Source organism: Bufo gargarizans, chromosome 4 (assembly GCF_014858855.1).
Source record: "Bufo gargarizans isolate SCDJY-AF-19 chromosome 4, ASM1485885v1, whole genome shotgun sequence".
Classification (NCBI taxonomy): Eukaryota; Metazoa; Chordata; class Amphibia; order Anura; family Bufonidae; genus Bufo; species Bufo gargarizans.
In genome coordinates, this window is record NC_058083.1 from 314,833,092 (window position 1) to 314,857,128 (window position 24,037).

The following is a 24,037-nucleotide window of genomic DNA, read 5'->3' on the forward strand; positions in this document are numbered from 1 at the left end:
TCATTCTTAGAGCGTCACTTTTTTGGTGGAAAATTGGTGCATGTCTTTGTTTTGCGCAAATTTCTGTGACATTTATCTCGCTATGCCACACTTCACTACTTTTTAAAGTTGTGTATTTTAAAAAGGACATTTAGGGGCACATGTATTACGACCGGTCTTAATAAAGGCCCATAGCTGGTGGTGGTTCCGCCTGAGTTATTAAGAGGTGCAGGACTCTCCAAAACCTCAGCGCATACAGTGCCAGTTCTAAATGTAAGGCAACTTCCGAGCTGTTCTACTTTAGGCTTATTTCAGAATAGAAAGTCTGACGACTGAAGTCCTCCACGAGCACCCTTCACCCTTAAAGGTGTGCGGACTCCGCAATCCCTCTTAATTAAATATTTCAGAATAGAAACACCTCAAGTGATAAACTCCCCCCACATTATATAGATATAGGTAATTATTACTATTTTAGTGTTCACTCTATTTAATATTCAGCTTACCTCATCATGGTCAATGTCTGCATCTCCACTGATAACAATACGTTTTTCGATTCTCGTTTCAGATATCCCACCTTTTCCAGTCTAAAAATGAAACAAATGTAGCATGTTTGATAGGGCAGGAAAAGATACAGAAAATGTGTACATTTATTAAAGTAGTAAAATATAATTTAAGATGAAAAATTTGGTGTTCACTGTGATTAGCTGAATCTTTTTTTTAAAGGGCTTCTGTCACCCCACTAAACTGATTTATTTTTTTGTCTACTTATAATCCCTATCCTACAATATTGCTATACCTTATGTTATTAATAATTTTCGTTCAGTAGAATTAGCCAAAAACTTACTTTTATGATATGCTAATTACCTTTCTACCAGCAAGTAGGGCGTCTACTTGCTGGTAGCAGCCGCAGAAAACCGCCCCCTCCTCTTGTTGATTGACAGGGCCAGCCGCCATCTCCTCCTCTGGCCCTGTCAACATTTCAAAAATCGCGCGCCTGTGTTGATTCGGCGCAGGCGCTCTGAGATAAGGAGGCTCGCCTCCTCTGCACTCCCTCAGTGTGCCTGCGCCGATGACGTCACCGAAAGAGAAGATGTCATCGGCGCAGGCGCACTGAGGGAGTGCTGAGGATGCGAGCCTCCTTATCTCACAGGCGCGCGAGTTTTGAAATGCTGACAGGGCCGGCCGGAGGAGGAGATCGCGGCAGGCCCTGTCAATCAAGAGGAGGGAGTGGTTTTCTGCGGCTGCTACCAGCAAGTAGACGCCCTACTTGCTGGTAGAAAGGTAATTAGCATATCATAAAAGTATGTTTTCTGCAAAATCTACTGAACGAAAATTATTAACAACATAAGGTATAGCAATATCGCAGGATAGGGATTATAAGTAGACAAAAAAAAAAAACTGTTTAGTGGGATGACAGAAGCCCTTTAAACTTCAATGATGTACTATGACTATGGTACTAGAATTGAATTGAAATGTGTGTGACAGCTAGAAATGAATCTACATAATAACATAAAGCACTATATCAAGTTAAGACAGATCATTCAGAAATTACTGGCGTTTCAGACATATAGGGGCAGATTCACTAAGACTCGGGTTTCATATTCCAGTCTTAGTGAAAAGTTAGTTAGAGTAAGGCTACTTTCACACTAGCGTTCGATCGGATCCGTTCTGAATGGATCCGATCGTAATAATGCAGACGGAGGCTCCGTTCAGAACGGATCCGTCTGCATTATATTAGCAAAAAAAAGCTAAGTGTGAAAATAGCCTCGGACGGATCCGTCCAGACTTTCAATGTAAAGTCAATGGGGGACGGATCCGCTTGAAGATTGAGCCATATTGTGGCATCTTCAAACGGATCCGTCCCCATTGACTTACATTGTAAGTCTGGACGGATCCGCACGCCTCCGCACGGCCAGGCGGACACCCGAACGCTGCAAGCTGGGTGGGGCTTAGCGGGAGGGGCTTGACCTATTGCAGCCAGACATTCACTATAATTTGCACCAGAAGTTGGTGTAAATTATGATTTATTTTTCTGCCACGGAATATGTGCTAATTGATCAAGCCCGCACATCTTAGGCTGCTTTCACACTAGCGTTCGGGTGTCCGCTCGTGAGCTCCGTTTGAAGGGGCTCACGAGCGGACCCGAACGCAGCCGTCCAGCCCTGATGCAGTCTGAGCGGATCCGCTCCATTCAGACTGCATCAGGGCTGGACGGCTGCGTTCGGGTCCGCTCGTGAGCCCCTTCAAACGGAGCTCACGAGCGGACACCCAAACGCTAGTGTGAAAGCAGCCTAAGATGTGCGGGCTTGATCAATTAGCACATATTCCGTGGCAGAAAAATAAATCATAATTTACACCAACTTCTGGTGCAAATTATAGTGAATGTCTGGCTGCAATAGGTCAAGCCCCTCCCGCTAAGCCCCACCCAGTCTTCTATTTATCAAAGGCGACAAGAAGTGTAAAAAAGTCACAAAATATAACAAATATGGCATGCAACATAATTAGGAGGTTTTTATGTCACACAAATGGCTTAAAGCCTGTGATACACTTGCCCAAAGTGACTTACCTTGGTGATGTGTGTGGTTGTAGTGGTTAGAACGGAATCAGATGTGATTGTCTGAGCACTCAGTAAAATCCCTGGCTCACTGTCTCCACCACCTTCCAGCTACATCAGGAAAATAAAGGATACGAATACAGAAGTAAGCAAATATTCTGCAAACATACAAGTGTTATCTAGTGAACAGCAGGTCAGTTATAGTGTTCCTAACCTGTTAGTTACATTTTAATAAAACTGATCGGAAATATTACAAAAATATATATTTTTTTTTTACCTTTCCATTTGAAATAGGCACGTGAAGATCAGGTACCTATTCACGCTTAAGAATGCATACTCCCATACACTACTGTGTATAAGAGTACGGTCTCACTCCCTGCGGCCGCACTGTACAGAAAGGAGGAGCTCCATAGCACAGCGCTGCTCCCGTCTGTACCAGCACTGCTAGCTAAAGCCTGGTATTAGGTCAGGAGCGATGTCTTCTGTTAGCTCCTCTCATCTAACTAGTAGAATAGAGCGGGCACAGGGCAGGAGCTGACATAAGACATTGCACTCTTGCTGTGCCCGCTCTGCTAAAGCCTGGCATAGCACTAGCGGTGCAGTGCGGGTACAGACGGGAGCAGCTCTGTGCTATGGAGTTCCTGCTTGTACAGCACTTAGAGTGCTTCCCTACACAGCAGGAGTACACATTCTAAAGCGGGTATAAACAACTGAGCTACAGGTGCCTATGTCACATGTAAACGTAAAAAAAAAAAAATAATAAATGTACGTAAACTACAAATATTTTTGTTACATTTCCTACAAATTTTATTAAAGTGTGTATCTAAAGGTTTAAAAACACTTTAATAATCTGTGCAAAAATTATCCTATCTGCTTCTACATAGGAAAATCCCCAAAATACTTGTTTCAAGTGTAGAGTATCTGTTGTTAGTAAGCTCCCTCTAGTGCTGACTGCTGGAGATTTATCAAGGGAAACAGGTAAAGAGTAAATCAGATGTACAGGTACACTAATGTGATAAAATTCATCTCTAAATCATAAACTTACTCCACAAGGCAAGGCAATTGGAATTATTACTTCTGAATATGTGTCCTGTCCTATATACTGAATGTCATTTATTATTTCTGCAGTATTAATAATGCATAGACAGAGTCTGCTCTGAGCTGCAACTTTGGCACACTGTAGCAAAGAATTTTTCCAGTTCTTTGCTGGAGTTTTCCAGTCTTTAGAGATTTATAACCCACCCTCCGGATAGGTCAGTAGTATTAGATTGGGGAGGGTCCTGTTCTTGGCAGCTACCACCGCCAGTAAGAAAACAGTAGACATAGATGTAAGCAAAAGGCTCCGTCCACTGAGTAGTAGTTGTGCCAGCGTACTGCAGCTCAGCTACTATTCAAGTGAATGTCAGACCCACAGCGATCTCATATGGATGACTTTTTAGAAGGATAGGTCATCAATATACAAGTTCCAAAAAATAAAATAAAAAAATACACATTCAAATTGTAAAAATATATGCAATGACAGGCTCCTTAGACAATACTTACATGCTGTTATGCTGTATCACGCTATAAAAGTTTGGACACACCTTCTCATTCAAAGAGTTTTCTTTATTTTCATGACTATGAAAATTGTAGATTCACACTGAAGGCATCAAAACTATGAATTAACACATGTGGAATTATATACATAACAAAAAAGTGTGAAACAACTGAAAATATGTCATATTCTAGGTTCTTCAAAGTAGCCACCTTTTGCTTTGATTACTGTTTTGCACACTTGGCATTCTCTTGATGAGCTTCAAGAGGTAGTCACCTGAAATGGTCTTCCAACAGTCTTGAAGGAGTTCCCAGAGATGCTTAGCACTTGTTGGCCCTTTGGCCTTCAGTCTGCGGTCCAGCTCACCCCAAACCATCTCAATTGGGTTCAGGTCCGGTGACTGTGGAGGACAGGTCATCTGGCGTAGCACCCCATCACTCTCCTTCATGGTCAAATAGCCCTTACACAGCCTGGAGGTGTGTTTGGGGTCATTGTCCTGTTGAAAAATAAACGATGGTCCAACTAAACGCAAACCGGATGGAATAGCATGCCGCTGCAAGATGCTGTGGTAGCCATGCTGGTTCAGTATGCCTTCAATTTTGAATAAATCCCCAACAGTGTCACCAGCAAAGCACCCCCACACCATCACACCTCCTCCTCCATGCTTCACGGTGGGAACCAGGCATGTAGAGTCCATACGGTCACCTTTTCTGCGTCGCACAAAGACACGGTGGTTGGAACCAAAGATCTCAAATTTGAACTCATCAGACCAAAGCACAGATTTCTACTGGTCTAATGTCCATTCCCTCTGTTCTTTAGCACAAACAAGTCTCTTCTGCTTGTTGCCTGTCCTTAGCAGTGGTTTCCTAGCAGATATTCTACCATGAAGGCCTGATTCACACAGTCTCCTCTTAACAGTTATTCTAGAGATGTGTCTGCTGCTAGAACTCTGTGTGGCATTGACCTGGTCTCTAATCTGAGCTGCTGTTAACCTGCGATTTCTGAGGCTGGTGACTCGGATGAACTTATCCGCCGCAGCAGAGGTGACTCTTGGTGTTCCTTTCCTGGGGCGGTCCGCATGTGAGCCAGTTTCTTTGTAGTGCTTGATGGTTTTTGTGACTGCACTTGGGGACACTTTCAAAGTTTTCCCAATTTTTCGGACTGACTGACCTTCATTTCTTAAAGTAATGATGGCCACTCGTTTTTCTTTACTTAGCTGATTTTTTTCTTGCCATAATACAAATTCTAACAGTCTATTCAGTAGGACTATCAGCTGTGTATCCACCTGACCTCTCCACAATGCAACTGATGGTCCCAACCCCATTTATAAGGCAAGAAATCCCACTTATTAAACCTGACATAGCACACCTGTGAAGTGAAAACCATTTCAGGTGACTACCTCTTGAAGCTCATCAAGAGAATGCTAAGGAGTGTGCAAAGCAGTAATCAAAGCAAAAGGTGGCTACTTTGAAGAACCTAGAATATGACATTTTCAGTTGTTTCACACTTTTTTGTTATGTATATAATTCCACATGTGTTAATTCATAGTTTTGATGCCTTCAGTGTGAATCTACAATTTTCATGGTCATGAAAATAAAGAAAACTCTTTGACTGAGAAGGTGTGTCCAAACTTTTGGTCTGTACTGTGTGTGTGTGTGTGTGTATGTATATATATATGTATATATATATATATATATATATATATATATATATATATATATTATTTTTTTTTTTTTATTGTAAGAAGGTACAAGGAATCATTGTGGATGATAGGTATGTGTCACCGAGGTTCCTGGCCTCAGTGGACCAAGAGCCGGTTTTTATGTGTCAGCAGTAGTTGCTGTTTGACACCTTGATACCCAATATGGCTGTAATAGCCGATTCAGGACGGTTCTTACTGGGAGTAGTCAAAGTGCTGGGTGGGTGACTACTCCCCATGTTCCAGGCCGGGTTTTGCCAGGCATAAAAAACAGCCAGCACTGCCACGTGGGGAGGATTACCTCCGTCTGACAGTGGAGCTCAGGAGGTCTGCGTGCTGTGATCTGAAAGCTGTGTTGGGATCCGCAGCTTGAGCCGGGCTGGAGGGCTCAGACCCCTGTGAGGGCGAACAGGCCGCCTAACGTCTGCCTGTGGCCTTGATAGAACTTCCAACAGAGTGTGAAGTAACACCCAGGAGAAAAGGTGACTGTTTTGTATATTAACGTTTCATGTCTGAACGATCAACAAGCAACTTGCGTTTTTGTTTCGCTTTCACTTGTGAATAAACACTGATGTTTTGAACCAAGAACTTGTACTTTGCCTCTGTGCTGCACCCGCTAATCCGAACTACCAAAGCGAATCCCCACATATTTTTATTCATACGGTGGATATAAAAAGTCTACACACCCGTTAAAAATGTCAGGTTTCTGTGCTGTAAAAAACAAAATGAGACAAAGATAAATCATTTCAGAACTTTTTCCACCTTTAATGTGACCCTCTAAACTGTTCCACTCAATTAAAAAACAAACTGAAATCTTTTAGGTGGAGGGAAGAAAAGAAACTAAAATAATGTGGTTGCATAAGTGTGCACAGCCTCTTGTAACTGGGGATGTAGCTGTGTTCAGAATTAAGAAATCACATTCAAAATCATGTTAAAGCGTTTTTTTTGTTCACTTATAATCCCTATAGTGCGATTTCTGCATACATAAGCTAAATAATCATTTTGGTTCAGTAGAATTTGTTAAAAACGTAATTTTAAAATATGCAAATTACCTTGCTACCAGCAAGTAGGGCGGCTACTTGCTGGTAGCAGCCGCATCCTCCGATCCTAAAGACGCCCCCTCCGCATGTTGATTGACAGGGCCAGGGAACGGGATCGTCCTCTGCTGGCCCTGTCTGCTATCAAGATCTTGCGCCTGCGCCGTAACGGTATTCAGTCGGCGCAGGCGCCTGCGCCGATGACGTGACATCTACACCCGATGCAGGCGCATTGAGGATGGAGCGCCCGAGCGATTGGCCGCCTCTCAGTGCGCCTGCGCCGATTGAAGACATGTATGGCGCAGGCGCGAGATTTTGAATTCAAACAGGTCCAGCAGAGAACGATCCCGTTCCCTGGCCCTGTCAATCAACATGCGGAGGGGGCGTCTTTAGGATCGGAGGATGCGGCTGCTACCAGCAAGTAGCCGCCCTACTTGCTGGTAGCAAGGTAATTTGCATATTTTAAAATAACGTTTTTAACCAATTCTACTGAACCTAAATGATTATTTCGCTTATGTATGCAGAAATCGCACTATAGGGATTATAAGTAAACAAAAAAAAAAAAAAAACTGTTTAGTGGGGTGACAGAAGCCTTTTAAATAGGAGTCAGCATACACCTGCCATCATTTAAAGTGCCTCTGATTAACCACAAATATAGTTCAGCTGCTCTAGTTGGTCTTTCCTGAAATTGTCTTAGTCACATCCCACAGCAAAAGCCATGGTCCACAGAGAGCTTCTAAAGCATCAGAGGGATCTCATTGTTAAAAGGTATCAGTCAGGAGAAGGGTACAAAAGAATTTCCAAGGCATTAGATATACCATGGAACACAGTGAAGACAGTCATCATCAAGTGTAGAAAATATGGCACAACAGTGACATTACCAAGAACTGGACGTCCCTCCAAAATTGATGAAAAGACGAGAAGAAAACTGGTCTGGGATTCTACCAAGAGACCTACAGCAACATTAAAGGAGCTGCAGGAATATCTGGCAAGTACTGGTTGTGTGGTACATGTCTTTTGTTATGAAGAAAAACATCCAAGCCAGGCTACATTTTGCAAAAACACATCTGAAGTCTCCCAAAAGAATGTGGGAAAAGGTGTTATGGTCTGATTAAACCAAGGTTGAACTTTTTGGCCATAATTACAAAAGATATGTTTGATGCAAAAACAACACTGCACATCACCAAAAGAACACCATACCCACAGTGAAGAATGGTGGGGGCAGCATCATGCTTTGGGGCTGTTTTTCTTCAGCTGGAACCGGAGCCTTAGTTAAGCTAGAGGAAATTATGAACAGGTCCAAAAACCAGTCAATACTGACAAAACCTTCAGGCATCTGCTAGAAAGCAGAACATAAAGAGGAACTTCATCTTTCAGCATGACAACAACCCAAAGCATACATCTAAATCAACAAAGGAATGGCTTCACCAGAAGAGGATTAAAGCTTTGGAATGGCCCAACCAGAGCCCAAAACTGAATCAGATTGAAAATCTGTGAGGTGATCTGAAGAGGGCTGTGCACAGGAGAACCCCTCACAATCTGACAGATTTGGAGTGTTTTTGTAAAGAAGAGTGGAAAAATCTTGCCAAGTCAAAATGTGCCATGCTGATAGACTCATACCCAAAAAGACTGAGTGCTGTAATAAAATCAAAAGGTGCTTCAACAAAGTGCAACCATATTTTTTATTTTTTTTATTTTCTTCCCTCTACATAAAAAAATTGTTTTTCAGTTGTATAGTTTATAGGTCACATTAAAAGTGGAAAAAGTTCTGAAATGATTTATCTTTGTCTCATTTTTTTACATTAGAGAAACCTGACATTTTAACAGGGGTGTGTAGACTTTGTGTAACCATTCTCTTTTCTCTTTACATGGCCCCACTGGACAAACTACAAGGAGAATTGCCTTTCAATACCATCTGTACTCTAATGATTTCCAAATATATACTGTACCTCTTCCAGTGTCATCTCCTAAGCACTGCTACAAAACACAATCTTCTCTCAATCTGAAACGGAATATTTTTAAAAACGGAACTTCCTGTCTTTCCATTTCTTAACCTACCTAAATTGATATTTCAATGTGCTCTCCTACTTCTCTATCTTATCTTCACTTCTTTTAGTCAATCACTTCCATGCTTATGGCACCTGCACTTCAACCATTTCCAGAATCTGCCCTTTACTTATTGTGGAAACAACCAGCACTCTTACTGTTGCTCCGATTCATTCTTCTATTATTTAATCGGCCACTGCTCGCCCCGTAATGCACTTACTATTGGCTGGATAGTGTAAGTAGACACTCAGAACTGCTGTCCGGGCATCCAAGATGGCAGCAGTCAGGTTATTCACCCATGTGGCCTGCTTTTTTGTATGAAACCAGCTGCATCTTGTTTTGCACAGGAGGAGTTCAGCGTACTGCTTTCTATGGAGCCCGGGACTGCAGCTCTGCACATCACGCACAAGCAGTCGGGAGCCTTATGGGGAAAAGTATGCAGAGCTATACAGTTTATTGGGCCACAGTAAGAGGTTTATGAAGTTGCCAACCACTGTACAAATAATTTTCCTATTTCCGCATAGAATGTAAGCTCTTGTGAGCAGGGCCCTCACTCTTAGGCCGAATGCACACGGCCGTGAGCGGTCCGTGGTAACATGGGCTGGATTCCTGCTGTGTGCATTCGGCCTTAGTGTCCGAATTCGTTTCCTACTATCTTTGTTTTCTGTATGTGTATTCTCAGAATTTTTATATTCCACGCTGTGGAATACATTGCTGCTACATAAAGAGCAAGACATAAGACCAAGAGCATGTTTTTTTTCCCCCCAAAAGAGGTGAGAAAAAAAAAAAAAAAAAAAAAAAAAAAGGCTTTCCACAAGTAAAGATATTAATTATAATGAAGTGCGGCAGTTATTATATAATTTAGTTGAAGAATACAGTACTCATATCTATACGGTACACACAGCTTACATCTCATAGCCACAGCCAGCCACCAAAGAAACTCTACCTGAGCAGATTCGAAGGTAATGGTTTTTGTCTCTGTTTGAACTATTGGGACTTCTTTTGTTGAAATTTCAGTCCTTTGTGTGGCATTAGAAATGGTGACCATCTCTGTTTTCACCACAGGAGGCTAGAGAAAAACAAGCATATAAATCTTACACACAAAAAGAAATATGTATACCTATAGCTAGTTTTTGCCAAGGTTTCAAGGGTCAAAGCTAATGAGGTCATCTGTGATCCAAAGCAATCCTAATAAGTACATTATTAAATCACTTAAAGGGTTATCTGGGACATTAAAATTGATGAGTGTGTATGTCCTTCACCTAGAGGACAGGATGAGATAGTGGTGTGTGTTCTTGCCAAAACAATTTCTAATGTTGATCATCATGATGCTGCCATACCTGACATAGAGCTGAGCGCGGCAGTGTGATGAGTGCTTCATGTATTCTCTAACCTGACTGGCTGGCTCCTCCTCTCCGGTGGGAACAGGCAGACAGTAATAGCCGAGTGACTACTTAGTTGTGCAGCATCTGCGGGAAATGGGATCATCCAGAACTGCAGCATTAGCAGAGTGGTGGCACAGGGCACTCTGCTGAAGGCTGCTGTCCAAGACTCCCCAAGAGCTCAGAGACACAGTGGAAGTGTCTCAAATGGCTTCCAGCTCAAAGTCGGTGTGTGTCAGGCAACCATCTCTCAAGGGCAATGTTTGCCCTCGGCGGCAGGGATTAGTTGGTAGGTTAAGTTTTATTTGCTGGATCCCTGTCCTAAGTGCCCTGCCCCTAAAAGAGGTTGTCCAGCCTTTTTTAAGTGATGCCCTAGCATAAGTATAGGCGATAACCAGTGATCGGCTGGGGTCAAGCATCACAACCCTGCCGATCAGCTGTTCTGCCTAGTTCCGTCGCCAGAAGTCAGCACCTGAGCTACACAGCAGTGCCAACATTGTAGTGGACAGCGCTCATCACTGAAGCACTGCTCCCATAAGGTGGGGCATTTTAACTAATGGGGGTACTATAGAGGGTATTTTAACTACAAGAAGAAATACTGAGGGCATTTTAACTACTGGGGACACTATAGAGGAAATTGTAACTACTGGGCAGAATAGGGGGTCACTTTAACTACAGGGGGTACTATGGGCGGTATTATAACTACTAAGCAATACAGGAGGGCATTATAACTAATGGGAAACTGTAAGGGGCATAACTACCGAGACTATATAGAGGGGGGGGGGGGGGTCTTAATACTACTGGGGGCTCTATAGCAGCCTTATTAATACTGGGCACACTACTACGGGGGCCTTATTACTACTGAGTGAACTATGGTGAGTATTATTATTGGGCACACTATGAGGAGCACTCTTGGAGAGCATTATAATTATTGAGTGCACTGTAAGAGCATTAATAGTAATGAGGGCACTCTGGGAGAGTATTATGATTGGTGGGGCTTTTAAATTATTATGGGTAGACTACCTCTATGGCATTATTATCTCTGCAGTATAGTATCTGGGGGCATTAGGGAAGCACAGTGGGCACATTATTGAGGGTATAAGCAGGATAACACTGTTGGAGTACCAGTAAGATGAGACTAACGGAAAAGTGAGGAACCTAAGGTGTTTGTGTGGCAAACTCTGCAGGGATGACATGTAGCTGACAGAAATCATCATGGTGAACGGAGAAGAGAACATCTACATCAGAGAAGTGACAGGATGTAATAGGTATGTGGTGCCTTTTATGTATTTGATTGCGCTGAATATAATGTCTATCCAGCAAGTAAAATATGTCTAGGATGGGGGGGCTGGTTATAGAATTTCTTACATATGTATTGGGGCTTGGGCCCCAGATCTTTTGAGACCCTAGCAACGCCGCTATTGATCATACAAGTAATTTCAATGCTTAATCTTACGTTCCGCCAGGAGGACATATAAAACATACTTCTAAGATTAAGAAATTTGTGATATATTAAAAGGCAGACTCATTACAAGTCACTTGTAAACATTGAGTTGTATTCGGTAAACTGAAGAATTTAGTGATATTAGCACCGAGTGAAAGGGATTTCTCAGACCCCTGATACTGATGACCTATCCTCAGGATAGGTCACCAATATCCAATAGGTGTCCACCATCCCCACCAATCAGGTGTTGCCTGCAGCCTCTGGAAGCAGCACTCTCAACTGACCTGTAAGCATAGTCCCATTCAAAGTGCAGTGGTCATGGTGCGTTACTGCAGCTCAGCTCTCTCACTTGAATGAGAACAAATAATTACAAAACAGATGATCATGGGGTGCTGGGCCCCCAAAATCTGATCATGACAACTTATCCAGAGGATATTGTCATTAATATCAGAAGCCTGGAAATCCCCTTCAAAGTTACTGCACTGACAAGAGTAGAAAATGGAAGACAAACAGAAGTAAGGGAATCTAAAGAAACCATACAATTAGTAGTTATTAGGTACATATACTGAACAACAAAGAAGAATATATGTATGTATAACGCACATTTGGACAAGACAAGATCCAAATGTATAATAAACATTTAAGATGGAGAATTATGGTGAAATGAAACAGAAAAAGAAAAATGGTATAAAGACTATATGGCAGTGTAAAGAATTGCCACAACTGCATAGCAGACAGAAGCCATATTCACTAGTTTGCCTTTTTGATAGCAAACGCCAAATCTTCTTTAAGAAAGAAAGATTTTATAAAGAGGTAGTGGTAACAGCCACTGTAACAGAATGGATAGGTATATACGAAGACACCCAATCTGTTCCTCCCATTTACCTCTGAACAATAAATAATTTGGGCAGAAGCATCAACGTCGATGTGAGAAACATCGCCATTAATTTTGTTTTGCTGCTCTTTGAGAACTTCATGTTCTTCTTCAACTGTCTCTTCTCTTTCAAAAGTACCAACTGTAATTTCTTGGGATATAATTTCAGTCTTTTCTTTTATTTCTGTAACTGTTAAAGTTACAGTATGGTCTTCACTTATCTGAGACTCCTCAACTGGTTCAAGTTCCTTCACGTCTTCTACACCTTCTTCAGACTCTTCTGGTATGACATGTTCAGAAGCTCTACTTTCAGCTTTGTATTCTACCTCTTCATTCTCACTTTCACTACTGCTATCATACGAAGATACTGAGTGGGTGTCAATTTTATCCAGATCTTTTACTTCTGCCACCTTTTCATTGACATCATTATGGTGTTCAATATCTCCATTTATTCCAGCATTGAGGTCTTCCTTGACAGTTGTATTTGCATAGTCAGAATCTGCCTGCATTTTCTCCTCCACTACGTTCTTTATCTCATCTGAGTTCTATATGAAAATGGATGAGGAAAATAAAAGTATATGAATAAATAAAATTAAAAAAAATAAAAAAAATAAAGATTTCGGCATTTCATGGAGGACAACAAAAGTGATGGTCAACTAAAAAGTGGAAAAATGTGATGGTGATTAAGATGAACATATTGGTACTTATAGTACAATCTGAGCACCTCAAGAGCATCACTCAGTCCTGTGCGGATCCCTCTTGTTCTGGGCATAAGTTTCTGTAGGACACAAGTACACATAAAGGACACATCAATACATATTCACAATAACACAAAACATTAATACTTTGAAGAAAAAAAAAATCCCCCTTTGTATAACATTTCGGAAAAACAAACAAACAGATATTGAACATATAAAGGACACAAATACACAAACACAAAGCTGGGTGAACATCTCAGAGGTCAACCTGTTGATAACATGGGCGATTTACGAAAATAGAGACAGGAAGCCTGCCCTCACCAAATCATAAGGCTTTCTAAAATTAAAGTGTTTAATAAATGAAGTCGTTTTTATTACAAAATAAACTATTTTTGCTTAATATTTTCCAGTTCCATGAATGATGGCAGCAATATAACAAATTGAGGTTTTCATTCTGATCCCCATGTCTACATCCAGATTTATATAAAAGTATGTTTTTCTTCTACTCTATACTAGACATAAAATACTATATGATAGGTGTAAAGTTTAGTATACACAGACAACTGATTCAAAACTATAATATAAATATATATATATATATATATATATATATATATATATATATATATATATATATATATATATATATATATTATTATTTTTTACAGGAAATGCAGATATTCCATAGGATCCATATATACATCTTTATTGCCTACCAATTTTAAATTATATTTATTTAAAGCATATTGGGGAAGATTTATCAAACTGGTGTAAAGTAGAACTGGTTTAGGTGCCCATTGCAACCAGATTCCACCTTTCAGTTTCCAAAGGAGCTATGAAAAATGAAAGGTGGAATCTGATTGGTTGCTATGGGCAACTAAGCCAGTTCCACTTTACACCAGTTTGATAAATGACCCAAATGGGCTTTCGAAAGTTTACTGTTAGTTTTCTGCATCCTTACTTACTTTGATGTGTAATATTTTTAAACTTCAACTTTTTTTTTTTTTTTTTGCATAGATGCACATACAATACAATAAAGCGTGAGTGTCACAAATAATAGCATTCTGAATACAGAATGCATAGTAAAATAGCGCTGGAGGGGAAAAAAAAAAATTATAATAATTTAACTCACCTTAGTCCACTTGTTCGCGTAGCCGGCATCTCCTTCTGTCTTCATCTTAGCTTTGTGTAGCAACAAGGACCTTTGGTGACATCACAGTCATCACATGATCCATCACTATGGTAAAAGATCATATGATGGATCATGTGATGACTGACGTCACCAAAGGTCCTTGTTGCTACACAAAGCTAAGATGAAGACAGAAGGAGAGGCCGGCTACGTGAACAAGTGGACTAAGGAGAGGTAAATTATTATTATTTTTTTTTTCCCTCCAGCGCTCTTTTACTATGCATTCTGTATTCAGAATGCTATTATTTTCCCTTATAACCATGTTATAAGGGAAAATAATAATGATCGGGTCTCCATCCCGATCGTCTACTAGCAACCGCACGTGAAAAATCAATTTTCACGCAACGCACAAGTGATGCGTGAAAATCACCGCTCATGTGAACAGCCCCATAGAAATGAATGGGTCGGTATTCAGTGCGGGTGCAATGCGTTCAACTCATGCATCGCATCCGCGCGGAATACTCGCCCGTGTGAAAGGGGCCTTATTCTGCTGAAAGTCTCAAAAAAAGAATTTTATTAGGAAAGCACATACATGCATAACTTGTACAATTCATACAGCCTCTGGGGAATTCACTGAATTATTGGTGCTACCATTCACCACTACATACGCTAAAACGTTATGGTCTTAATCAGTACTGTGACATAGATTAGTCTATAAGGACTACAAAATTAGCCAAAAACTCATCTCACTTCAGATTTGTTCCCTACCAGGCTTAACTCCACAAGACAAACAGAAAGATGGAAATGTCTTGCTTTTAATCACAACGTGGGATTTCATGGAACTTCACTTTTTTGACATACTAAAAACCCAAGACTGATATCTTCTCTGTTAAATGGTGACATTATCAGACAGACATTGGCACTTGGGACAGCTATCCAAAAGCATGGCAGGGACTGGAGAGACAGTGTAAACAGCACAGAGTATGAAGAAAAGAGAGAGCACCTCAGACAGCGGTGGAGAGGGAGAAACGCAAAGCGTGCCACTGTCATTCAACACATTGCCCTCGGCTGTCCAGTGATTAGAAGACAGGGTAGGAAAGTTCTCTCTACTAAAGAGAATGGATGTGATCTCCTCTTCTAGGCTCTAGACAAGTTAGAAAGTGGAGAGCAAAGAGTTAAAAGAAAATATTAGAAACCAATCAGAAAGTGACGTTACTGTGAAGGCACCACGAAGATCCCGAAATACTGTGAAGCCAAAGAACACTGGCAGCTACTAAGGTGTCAAAGATTAAAGGGGTTGTGCCAAGTTTTGCAGTTATCCCCTACAAGCAGGTCTTTTTTCAACCGAATTAACTATGTAACTCATTCATTGGTGTGGGCACGATTTCTGGGACCCCCAATGTTCCCGAGAATGGAGATCCTGCTCCCCCGATCTGATGGAGCAGCAGATTGAGCATGAGCCCTGCCGCTTCATTCATTTTCTATGAGAACATGGGAAATAGCCCCATATTCTTCCAGCATTGTGTTTGTGCTGCGGTGTAGTCTCCGGCAGTCTCACAGAGAATGAATGGAGCGGCAGGGTGCATGCTCGCCCACTAGATCAGGTCAGACCTCCATTGATCAGCTTGTTATCCACAGGATGGGAATAACTTCAAAACGTGCCACAACCCCTTTCATATTATTACAGAGGATCTGTCACCATTCATTACATGACTGTTTTCCTAAATACTTGCATTCCCCATAAAATAATTATTACGGAAGGACATTTCGGAGAAATCTGTTTTGAAGCGTTCCTCCATTATTGCTCGTAACCATTCCCCTTGTCAAAATAACTGGATGCTCCCAGTTGACAATACCCACTAAATTAATTCATTTCTAGGGGGAATTTCAGTGAATTGAATGGTACAAACTGTGATATTGTGGAGAATGCAAGTATTCACTATAATAGACCTGTCAGGAGAGCAGACGGCTTCTCGTCAAGGGTATACAAGCTCAACTGTCCCTGAAGAAAATTGCAGAAAAATAAAAGCATGCATAAGAACAGAAATCAAAACTGTCATTTTTTCTAGCATTCAATTGTATAAGTGACCCATTCATGCTCTTTGTAGCAGCAACATGAGCCGTGTCCAAACACTGAAGCTCCAGCAGCACCACATTTACTAAGACACTACACAAGTCATTTCACCCCACTCACAACATAAAAGAAACACTAAGGGCTATGTTGTACATGTATGTAGCATCTCCATGAAACAAATGATGCAAGTCAACAACACATTTGGCACAACCATTGGCTGCTTGTTCAGCCCAATCCCTTGACTGCTTCTTTTTCACATCTGTCATACATGCTGCAGACAAGATAAAATATGCTTCACACCACCTGTGTCAGACACCAAATTCATATTACTCCACTTTTCTGGAACATTTCATTTGGTAAAATGTTTGGCTTACAATCATCTTAAAATAAAGAAAAACAGATTTACTTAAGATTGACTCTACACGGAAAAACAATCAGTCTGATTATTGGCTGGCTGAGGTCGTCTCACTTCAGCAAATAGTATTTATTATGTGGAGAAAGGTAATACAAGGCACTTACTAATGTATTGTGATTGTCCATATTGTTTCCTTTGCTGTCTGGATTCATTTTTCATCACATTATTCACTGCTCATTTCCAAGGGATACAACCACCCTTTAATCCATCAGAGGTGGTCATGTTTGCACACTATATGAAAAAGCACTAGCCTATGTTTGTTCCCATGATCCTGGTCACCAGAGAAGCCGGCCCTTTTTCCTATATAGTCTACAAGCACGGCCACCTCTGATGGACTGCAGGATGGTCACAACCCCTGGAAACAAGCAGTGTATAATGAGATGGAAAAACTAATTAAGCCATCAAAGGAGACCACATGGACAACCACAATACATTAGTAAGTGTCTTGTATTAAAAGGGGTTGTCTCATTTCGGCAAGTAGCATTTATCATGTACAGAAAGATTATACGAGCCACTTACTAATGTATTGTGATTGTCCATATTGCTTCCTTTGTTCACTTGATTCATTTTTCCATTGCATTATACGCTGTTCGTTTCCATGGTTACGACTACCCTTCAATCCATCAGTGATGGTCGTGCTTGCACACTGTGGGAAAAAGTATCAGTCTCTCTGGTGGCCGGGACAATGGGAACACACAAAGTCTAGTGCTTTTTCCTACTGTGCGCAAGAACGACCACCATTGATGGGTGGCAGGGTGGACATAACCATGGAAATGAGCAGTGCATAATGTAATGGAAAAATGAATCCAGCCAGCAAAGGAGGCGATATGGAAAACCACAATACATTAGTAAGTGCCTTGTATTAACTTCCTCTACACGATACATTTGCTGAAGTGAGACAACCCCTTTAGGGCCATACACTCTACGTCTTTTGCAGACATAATTTGGTGCAGATTCCGATACTGAAAAGTCACTGGCCGGTAGCATAGACATTCCTTTCTTGGCGCTGTTGCCTTCAGAGGCATAGCAGATTCCACACTGCTGCCCGAAGGCTATTTGGCCCCAGGATCCACACCAAAGTCTGTCTGCAAACACTGCTGTGTGAATGGCACCTTACTATAAGTCAACACTGGGATATCTTAAAGAAAGACAGTCCTTTGAAACACAATATCGATGGCCCATCCTCTGGATCGCCTTTTCATTCTCTACTTTTGTTCGTCTACCGCCTGTCTAGTTGGTAGCTGTCCCAATTTTCTGATCCTGGAAAACCCTTTTAATCATAGCATTAAAAATATCTTTTAAATGACTAGGAAACAAATGAAAGATTAATAAGACATTCAGTTAGACGAAGGTTAAGACCGCACAATCCATGCCTTTACAACAAACCTATTAAAAGTGACATTAATAACCTATACGACGGATAAACTTATCACCGTTTGTGTCTTGGAGAACCCCTTTATGATTCTTACACTATGTTAGTTACTGTTCAGACTTCCTGGCTTCAGAACTTTTTGATTTTCCAATCTCAGAGATATATGGGAGCTTATTTTTGTGGGACACGTTGTACTTTCAAATGGCCCCATTTAATATTAAATATGATGTAGTGGGAAGCTGGAAAAAAAAATTTAAAATTCTAAATGGGGTGGAATTGGGAAAAAATGCAATTCCACCCCAGTTGTATGGGTTTTGTTTTTACAAATTTCCCAGTTCGGTAAAACTGACCTGTAAGGCTACTTTCACACTTGAGACAGAATGATCCAGCAAATCGTATGCCAACTGAATGCATTTTAAGACTGATCAGGATCCTTTTCAGTCTCGCAAATGCATTGCAAGAACGGATCAGTTTGTCCGTTTGTCATACAGACAAACGGTTCCGTTACGATTTTCTTTCACATTTTTAAAGGTCTGCACATGCACAGATCGGAAGGACGTATTTTGAATGCCGGATCCGGCACTAATACATTCCTATGGGAAAAAATGCTGAATCCGGCATTCAGGCAAGTGTTCAGTTTTTTTGGCCGGAGAGCATGCTACGGTTTTCTCTTTTGCCTGAACGGTCAAAAAGACTGAACTGAAGACATCCTGATGCATCCTTAACAGATTACTCTCCATTCAGAATGCATGGGGATAAAACTGATCAGTTCTTTTCCGGTATAGAGCCCCTAGGACGGAACTCAATGCCAGAAAAGAAAAACGCAAGTGTGAAAGTACCCTTACCTGAAATCTCTGAGTCAGCATGATTACAGCAATGCCACATTTGTATATTTTTTTTACTTAAAGAAAACCACTACACATCACGATAAATTCACAAGCTAAATCTGTCACATACCCCTTGTGTCTGCAGAGGTAACGGAGTGATACAGCGTTTTTCCCATTCGTTGGGACGTGGCTCAGGTGTAGACTCCATGAAACTGCGCTTGAGCTCACTAATGCTAGCCTGATGTTTCAAAATGTCATCTTGTGATTTATCCAGATCCTATTAATGGGTTATGTAAAACAAAAAGACAAGACAAAGCTCGACAAGAACTCAAATGTGATGAAAAATAAATAAAACTAGTCATTTTTAAAAACAGCTTTAAAGACAAAATGTTTGACCTGTTTGAACGTGCTAAAATGAACAATATGAATACGGATGTAGTAGGGTTAACACACATGCTTTATGAGACGTGTTATCTAAACTAAGCAAACACCTTCAATTGCTTTTCAATGGCTTTTGTTTCAAGATAACGCAATGAGTTAAGAAATTTGAGTTCAGATTTTGTGTGTTACCCGTGCTACATATGGCCCAAAACCTTACAAGGATGGCTTACACTGCTCAACAGAGTGGATATGCATTAGATGTAGAACTGCTCAGTTTTAAGTTTGACCAAATTGGACTACAGGGCCACAAAATTGTAATTGTGCATCCAAATAATAAAGCTGAAACTGGTCACATAGCCAGATTTCAAATTAAAACTAATATGTGTCCCTAAACAATCTTAAAAATGATCTATAAACTACACCAGTTGGCTCACTTTAGATTCCATTCTGGCTTTAGGGTTACATGCACCCAACCGTATGGATTTCACGGCCACAAACCGCAGATCCTCGGTCCCTATTCTAGAAATGGATATTCTTGTCCGAACACGTTCTATTATGTGCAGAAGGGCCACAAAGACATCTATGTGCTGTTCGCACTTTTTGCAGTCCCATAGAAATGAATGGGTCCACGTGCAATCTGAATTTTACGTGGAGCAAAAATATGGTTGTATGCATGAGGCCCAACACTAAACAGATGACTAGTTTGGTGTCGGAGTGAACGCATCAGGTCAGACATTTCTCTTTACATAATAAGTTGTTACATTTTTATCAAAGTAAACAGACTTTCCACCTCGCGTAGATATGCAAAGCATATATTAAGCAATAAAGGGGAGGATGAAATGCATTATTCATCAGATTGCGGAAAGTCAGAGCAAATCTTTGATGCTTCAAAATGGTCTTCAAGAAGCAGCTTATTAGAAAAGCTGCAAAAAGCAGGAAGAACGGTTAGTTTGGTTAGAACAGGCATCCTCAAACTGCGGCCCCCCAGCTGTTGTAAAACTACAACTGCCACAATGCCCTGCTCTAGGCTGATACCTGTAGGCTGTTCGGGCATGCTGGGAGTTGTAGTTTTGCAACAGCTGGAGGGCCGCAGTTTGAGGATGCCTGGGTTAGAAGAACTAAGAAATCTCACCGCATTAAAACAGAACACGTAGGGAAGTGACGCACACTGTGCTGGAAGTCGACTAATGTGACGACTGTTCATGTGGTCATTTTATGCTTTTTTTTTTTAAACAAGAAGATTGGCAACAAAACAGTTTAAAAAGGTGCTATGGAAATAGCACAGCATTGGAGGATATGATATGGTCTCCCTTTTCGTTTCTACAACTTTATGCCTCATTCACACGTCAGTGTTCGGTCAGTGATTTCCAGCCAAAACCAGGTGCGGCTCTAAACACAGAACAGGTGCAGATCTTTCCCTTATACCTCATCTCTGTGGAGGCTCCAATCCTGGTTTTGGCTCACAATCACGGATGGAAATCACTGACCAAACACTGACGTGTGAATGAGACTTTACAAGGACGGGTCATCTCTGGGAGATGTCTACACCTGAAGTCACAGCATGCACTCGTCCTCCCACCCCACCAGTCATGCATTTCATGCACTGTGCCCTGAGCAGCAGCCTTGCATGTGGCAGCCCCACCCTTGCAGCCGTGGCAGATCAGATGGACAGGTTGCCGTCATACAAACCTCCAACATTAAATTGCTATGCCTCACATAAATATTTTCTCCTTGTACTCTCAAGGACTTGCTCTGCGAAATTAAAATAAATAAAAAACGGAAAAAAAAAAATATGAAGCAAAATAAACAAGCAGATTTTGGTATAAGTAGTTGGACTGACAACTTAAGCTGCAGACATATAAGGCTTCTGTAATCCTGTTCTGCAGGTCGTTTTCTGTAAAATGCCAACTACATTCAGAATTCATTTTGTGTAGAAACAGGTCAAGAATTGTAAAGATCAATCCAATTAAAATACCAAAACTAGAAAGGGGGAGTTCGACCGCACTACACGTTTCACCACATACAAGTCTAATATCATGAAATGGTTTGCAGGCAACAAGGTTCAAGAGCAGCATTCAACACCTGTGGTACTCTGTCCGCATCCTCTTCTTTTTCTGGCTGCAGCAAATCATATTACACAACCAAAAGTGAGAAAATCATTAGCTTAGACTGACCGAATGTGCAAAACGTTCAACAACAACGGGGTCTCCATGATAATTTTATCATTTGTTCACCTAAATTGTCATATAATCTAATAAAGCCTCTTTGGACTGAAGTCTACTAATTGGCCATTTTAGGCTACTTTCACGTCTGCGTTGTGCTGTCCGGTTTTGAGATCTGGCACAGGGTCTCATAACCACAGTACAACAGTTTTGTCCCCATTCATTGTTAATGAGGACAAAACTGAACAAACCGGAACGGAGGGCACCAGAATGCATTCCTTTCCATTTTTCTGTTTTCCCATGCCGGACACAAAATCTCTGCAAACAGCAATTTTGTGTGCGGCATGGGAAACTGAAGAAGCCGGATCAGGCACCAAAAACTATGCAAGGCAAGTCAATGGTGCAGAATCTGATCTTGCGCCCATTGACTTACAAAAAAAAGAAAACACAGATATCTGCGACATGACTACAGTTCGTTTGACTTTAAATCTAACCAAGTACTCATCAGAATGGGAGCTGCATAGCAGTAACCAGACACGGCCACTAAACAGTGCAATGAAAACAGTTGATGTGAGGGGATGCCGTTAGTTGTACCCCTACCAATTTCAGATTGATGACCAGTCTTGAAAAAACAGGTCATCAATATGTTAGTCCTAGAAAACATCTTTAATCTCAGCTTTCTAACATTGGGTCGTTTTTATGTCCAAACTTCTTTGCTGATCAATTGGAATAGTCCAGATTTACTATTGTCTTTGTGCCTGAACAGTGGCGCAAAAAGTCATATTTAGGAGTTAAGACTTTTTTTCCCCTCAGTGCTAGGTAAAAGGACGAGCCCTAATTGAGAACTGGCATATTGTAGTGGAGAAACGCAGCCAAAACGCACGCGCATTTCTGGGATGAAATCTGAAAGACAGCTAAAATCTGGTTTAAAAGTTTAGAAAGGAAATTTATAGACGTTTTAGATTTACAATACAGCCTGAGCCACTATGACACCAGCCTTGATCCCCTGAGCGCTGCAGCAAGAAGCACATTATTAAGAGGCAGATGCCTCCTAAATGCGTCTGATTGAAAACTGTTATACTATGTAGGGACATAAACCGTTAAAGCGGTTGTCCCACAAAAATATTCTGCAGTTTTGAAACCCGCAGAAAAGACACTCCGACCGGAGCTGCCGCAGAAAAGACACTCCGACCGGAGCTGCCGCAGAAAAGACACTCCGACCGGAGCTGCCGCAGAAAAGACACTCCCCCGGAGCTGCCATATATAACATATGGCTCTAGCTTTGTCATGTACTATATGATGTCTTATTTTTTTACATTAATCATGGGATAACCCCTCTAAGGGGAATGCTAGCTCCCATTTGTCAATTTATACATACATTTCCAGTAAGAATAACGGCAAGGACACGATGTCAAGTTGTAATACATAATGCTCCAGAATTCTTATTTCCAGGACATTTCAGGAATGTGTTGTGCAGTGTGATATCAATGACCTATCCTAAGGCTACTTCATCACTATTAGATTGTTGGGGGTCAGACTCCCAGCACCCCCGCCGATCAGCTGGTTAACTGTATGCTGCCCAGCTTTTAGTGGCAGTGCAGTGTAACTACAAGCTCCATTTCCACTTCATACACATATGCTAGCTATTTTCTATTTAAATCTATGCAGCTCTATCAGAGAACCTCCGTTCTGACTGCTATAAAATATATTATAATACTAAACGAGAACAGACGCTTGGACCGAAAATAGATATCATAAATGGAGGAAATTTACTTTATGGCTTTACATAGCAATTGCTGTGTAGTTCAATGGAGGATAACAATATTTCATTATTTCTGGTAAACAAGGATGGTCCTATATGGCTCAATATAGATGTATAAAACCATACAGTTCTTTGAGCAAAAGAGATTTATCCCACAAAGAGTTTCCAACATGTCCATACCTAATCCATGAACTTTCTGGAAAAGGGAAGGTTTAGCACTCAGCTGGGTCAAATACCAGAGAAATAAGAAACGTTGTTCTTGCTCTGCAGGTAGTATTTGTGTCTGACCCAACCACTGTAGATAACTCAATGGCTCTCTGGACAAAACGGAAGAGTAACTTTGACTTAAATTTTGGCTCTGAATCATTATTTGTATGTACATTTGTACTTTGGTCACTGAGGACAGCATAAGGTAGTGAAAGACACACTGATTTCAGCGTCCCTTATGAGCCAATATTGTGCGGTTGCTGAGAACTTGATATGTAATTATTGCAGCCAGCATCAGATCCATGGCTGCCTGAAGAGAGTCCTCCTTACCGCTTCACATGCTGACGACTGACTATCTTCTCCCAAGGAGAACATTGACATTTTTCTTCTTAATCATAATCAGGTATAGATACAATGTGGCATCTGAGGGGTTAACTGCCGCTGATCGCAGCTCCACCTGC

General features: G+C 41.1%; 1 protein-coding gene across 6 annotated transcripts in view; it reads right to left on the reverse strand.

The window, feature by feature from the left end:
- The window catches only part of EPB41L2 (erythrocyte membrane protein band 4.1 like 2), a 175,886-nt gene that overhangs the window by 27,087 nt on the left and 124,762 nt on the right, over positions 1–24,037 (reverse strand). For 3 of the 6 annotated variants that reach the window (XM_044292255.1, XM_044292256.1, XM_044292254.1), the window contains 7 exons: positions 21,135–21,197; positions 19,195–19,341; positions 13,274–13,327; positions 12,561–13,094; positions 9,796–9,918; positions 2,546–2,644; positions 483–563 (listed from right to left, as the gene is read on the reverse strand). In XM_044292255.1, coding sequence (XP_044148190.1) covers positions 483–563; positions 2,546–2,644; positions 9,796–9,918; positions 12,561–13,094; positions 13,274–13,327; positions 19,195–19,341; positions 21,135–21,197 — 1,101 coding nt within the window. The remainder of the gene's footprint in view (positions 1–482; positions 564–2,545; positions 2,645–9,795; positions 9,919–12,560; positions 13,095–13,273; positions 13,328–19,194; positions 19,342–21,134; positions 21,198–24,037) is intronic. The other 3 variants (XM_044292258.1, XM_044292257.1, XM_044292260.1) reach the window with 3 other exon arrangements.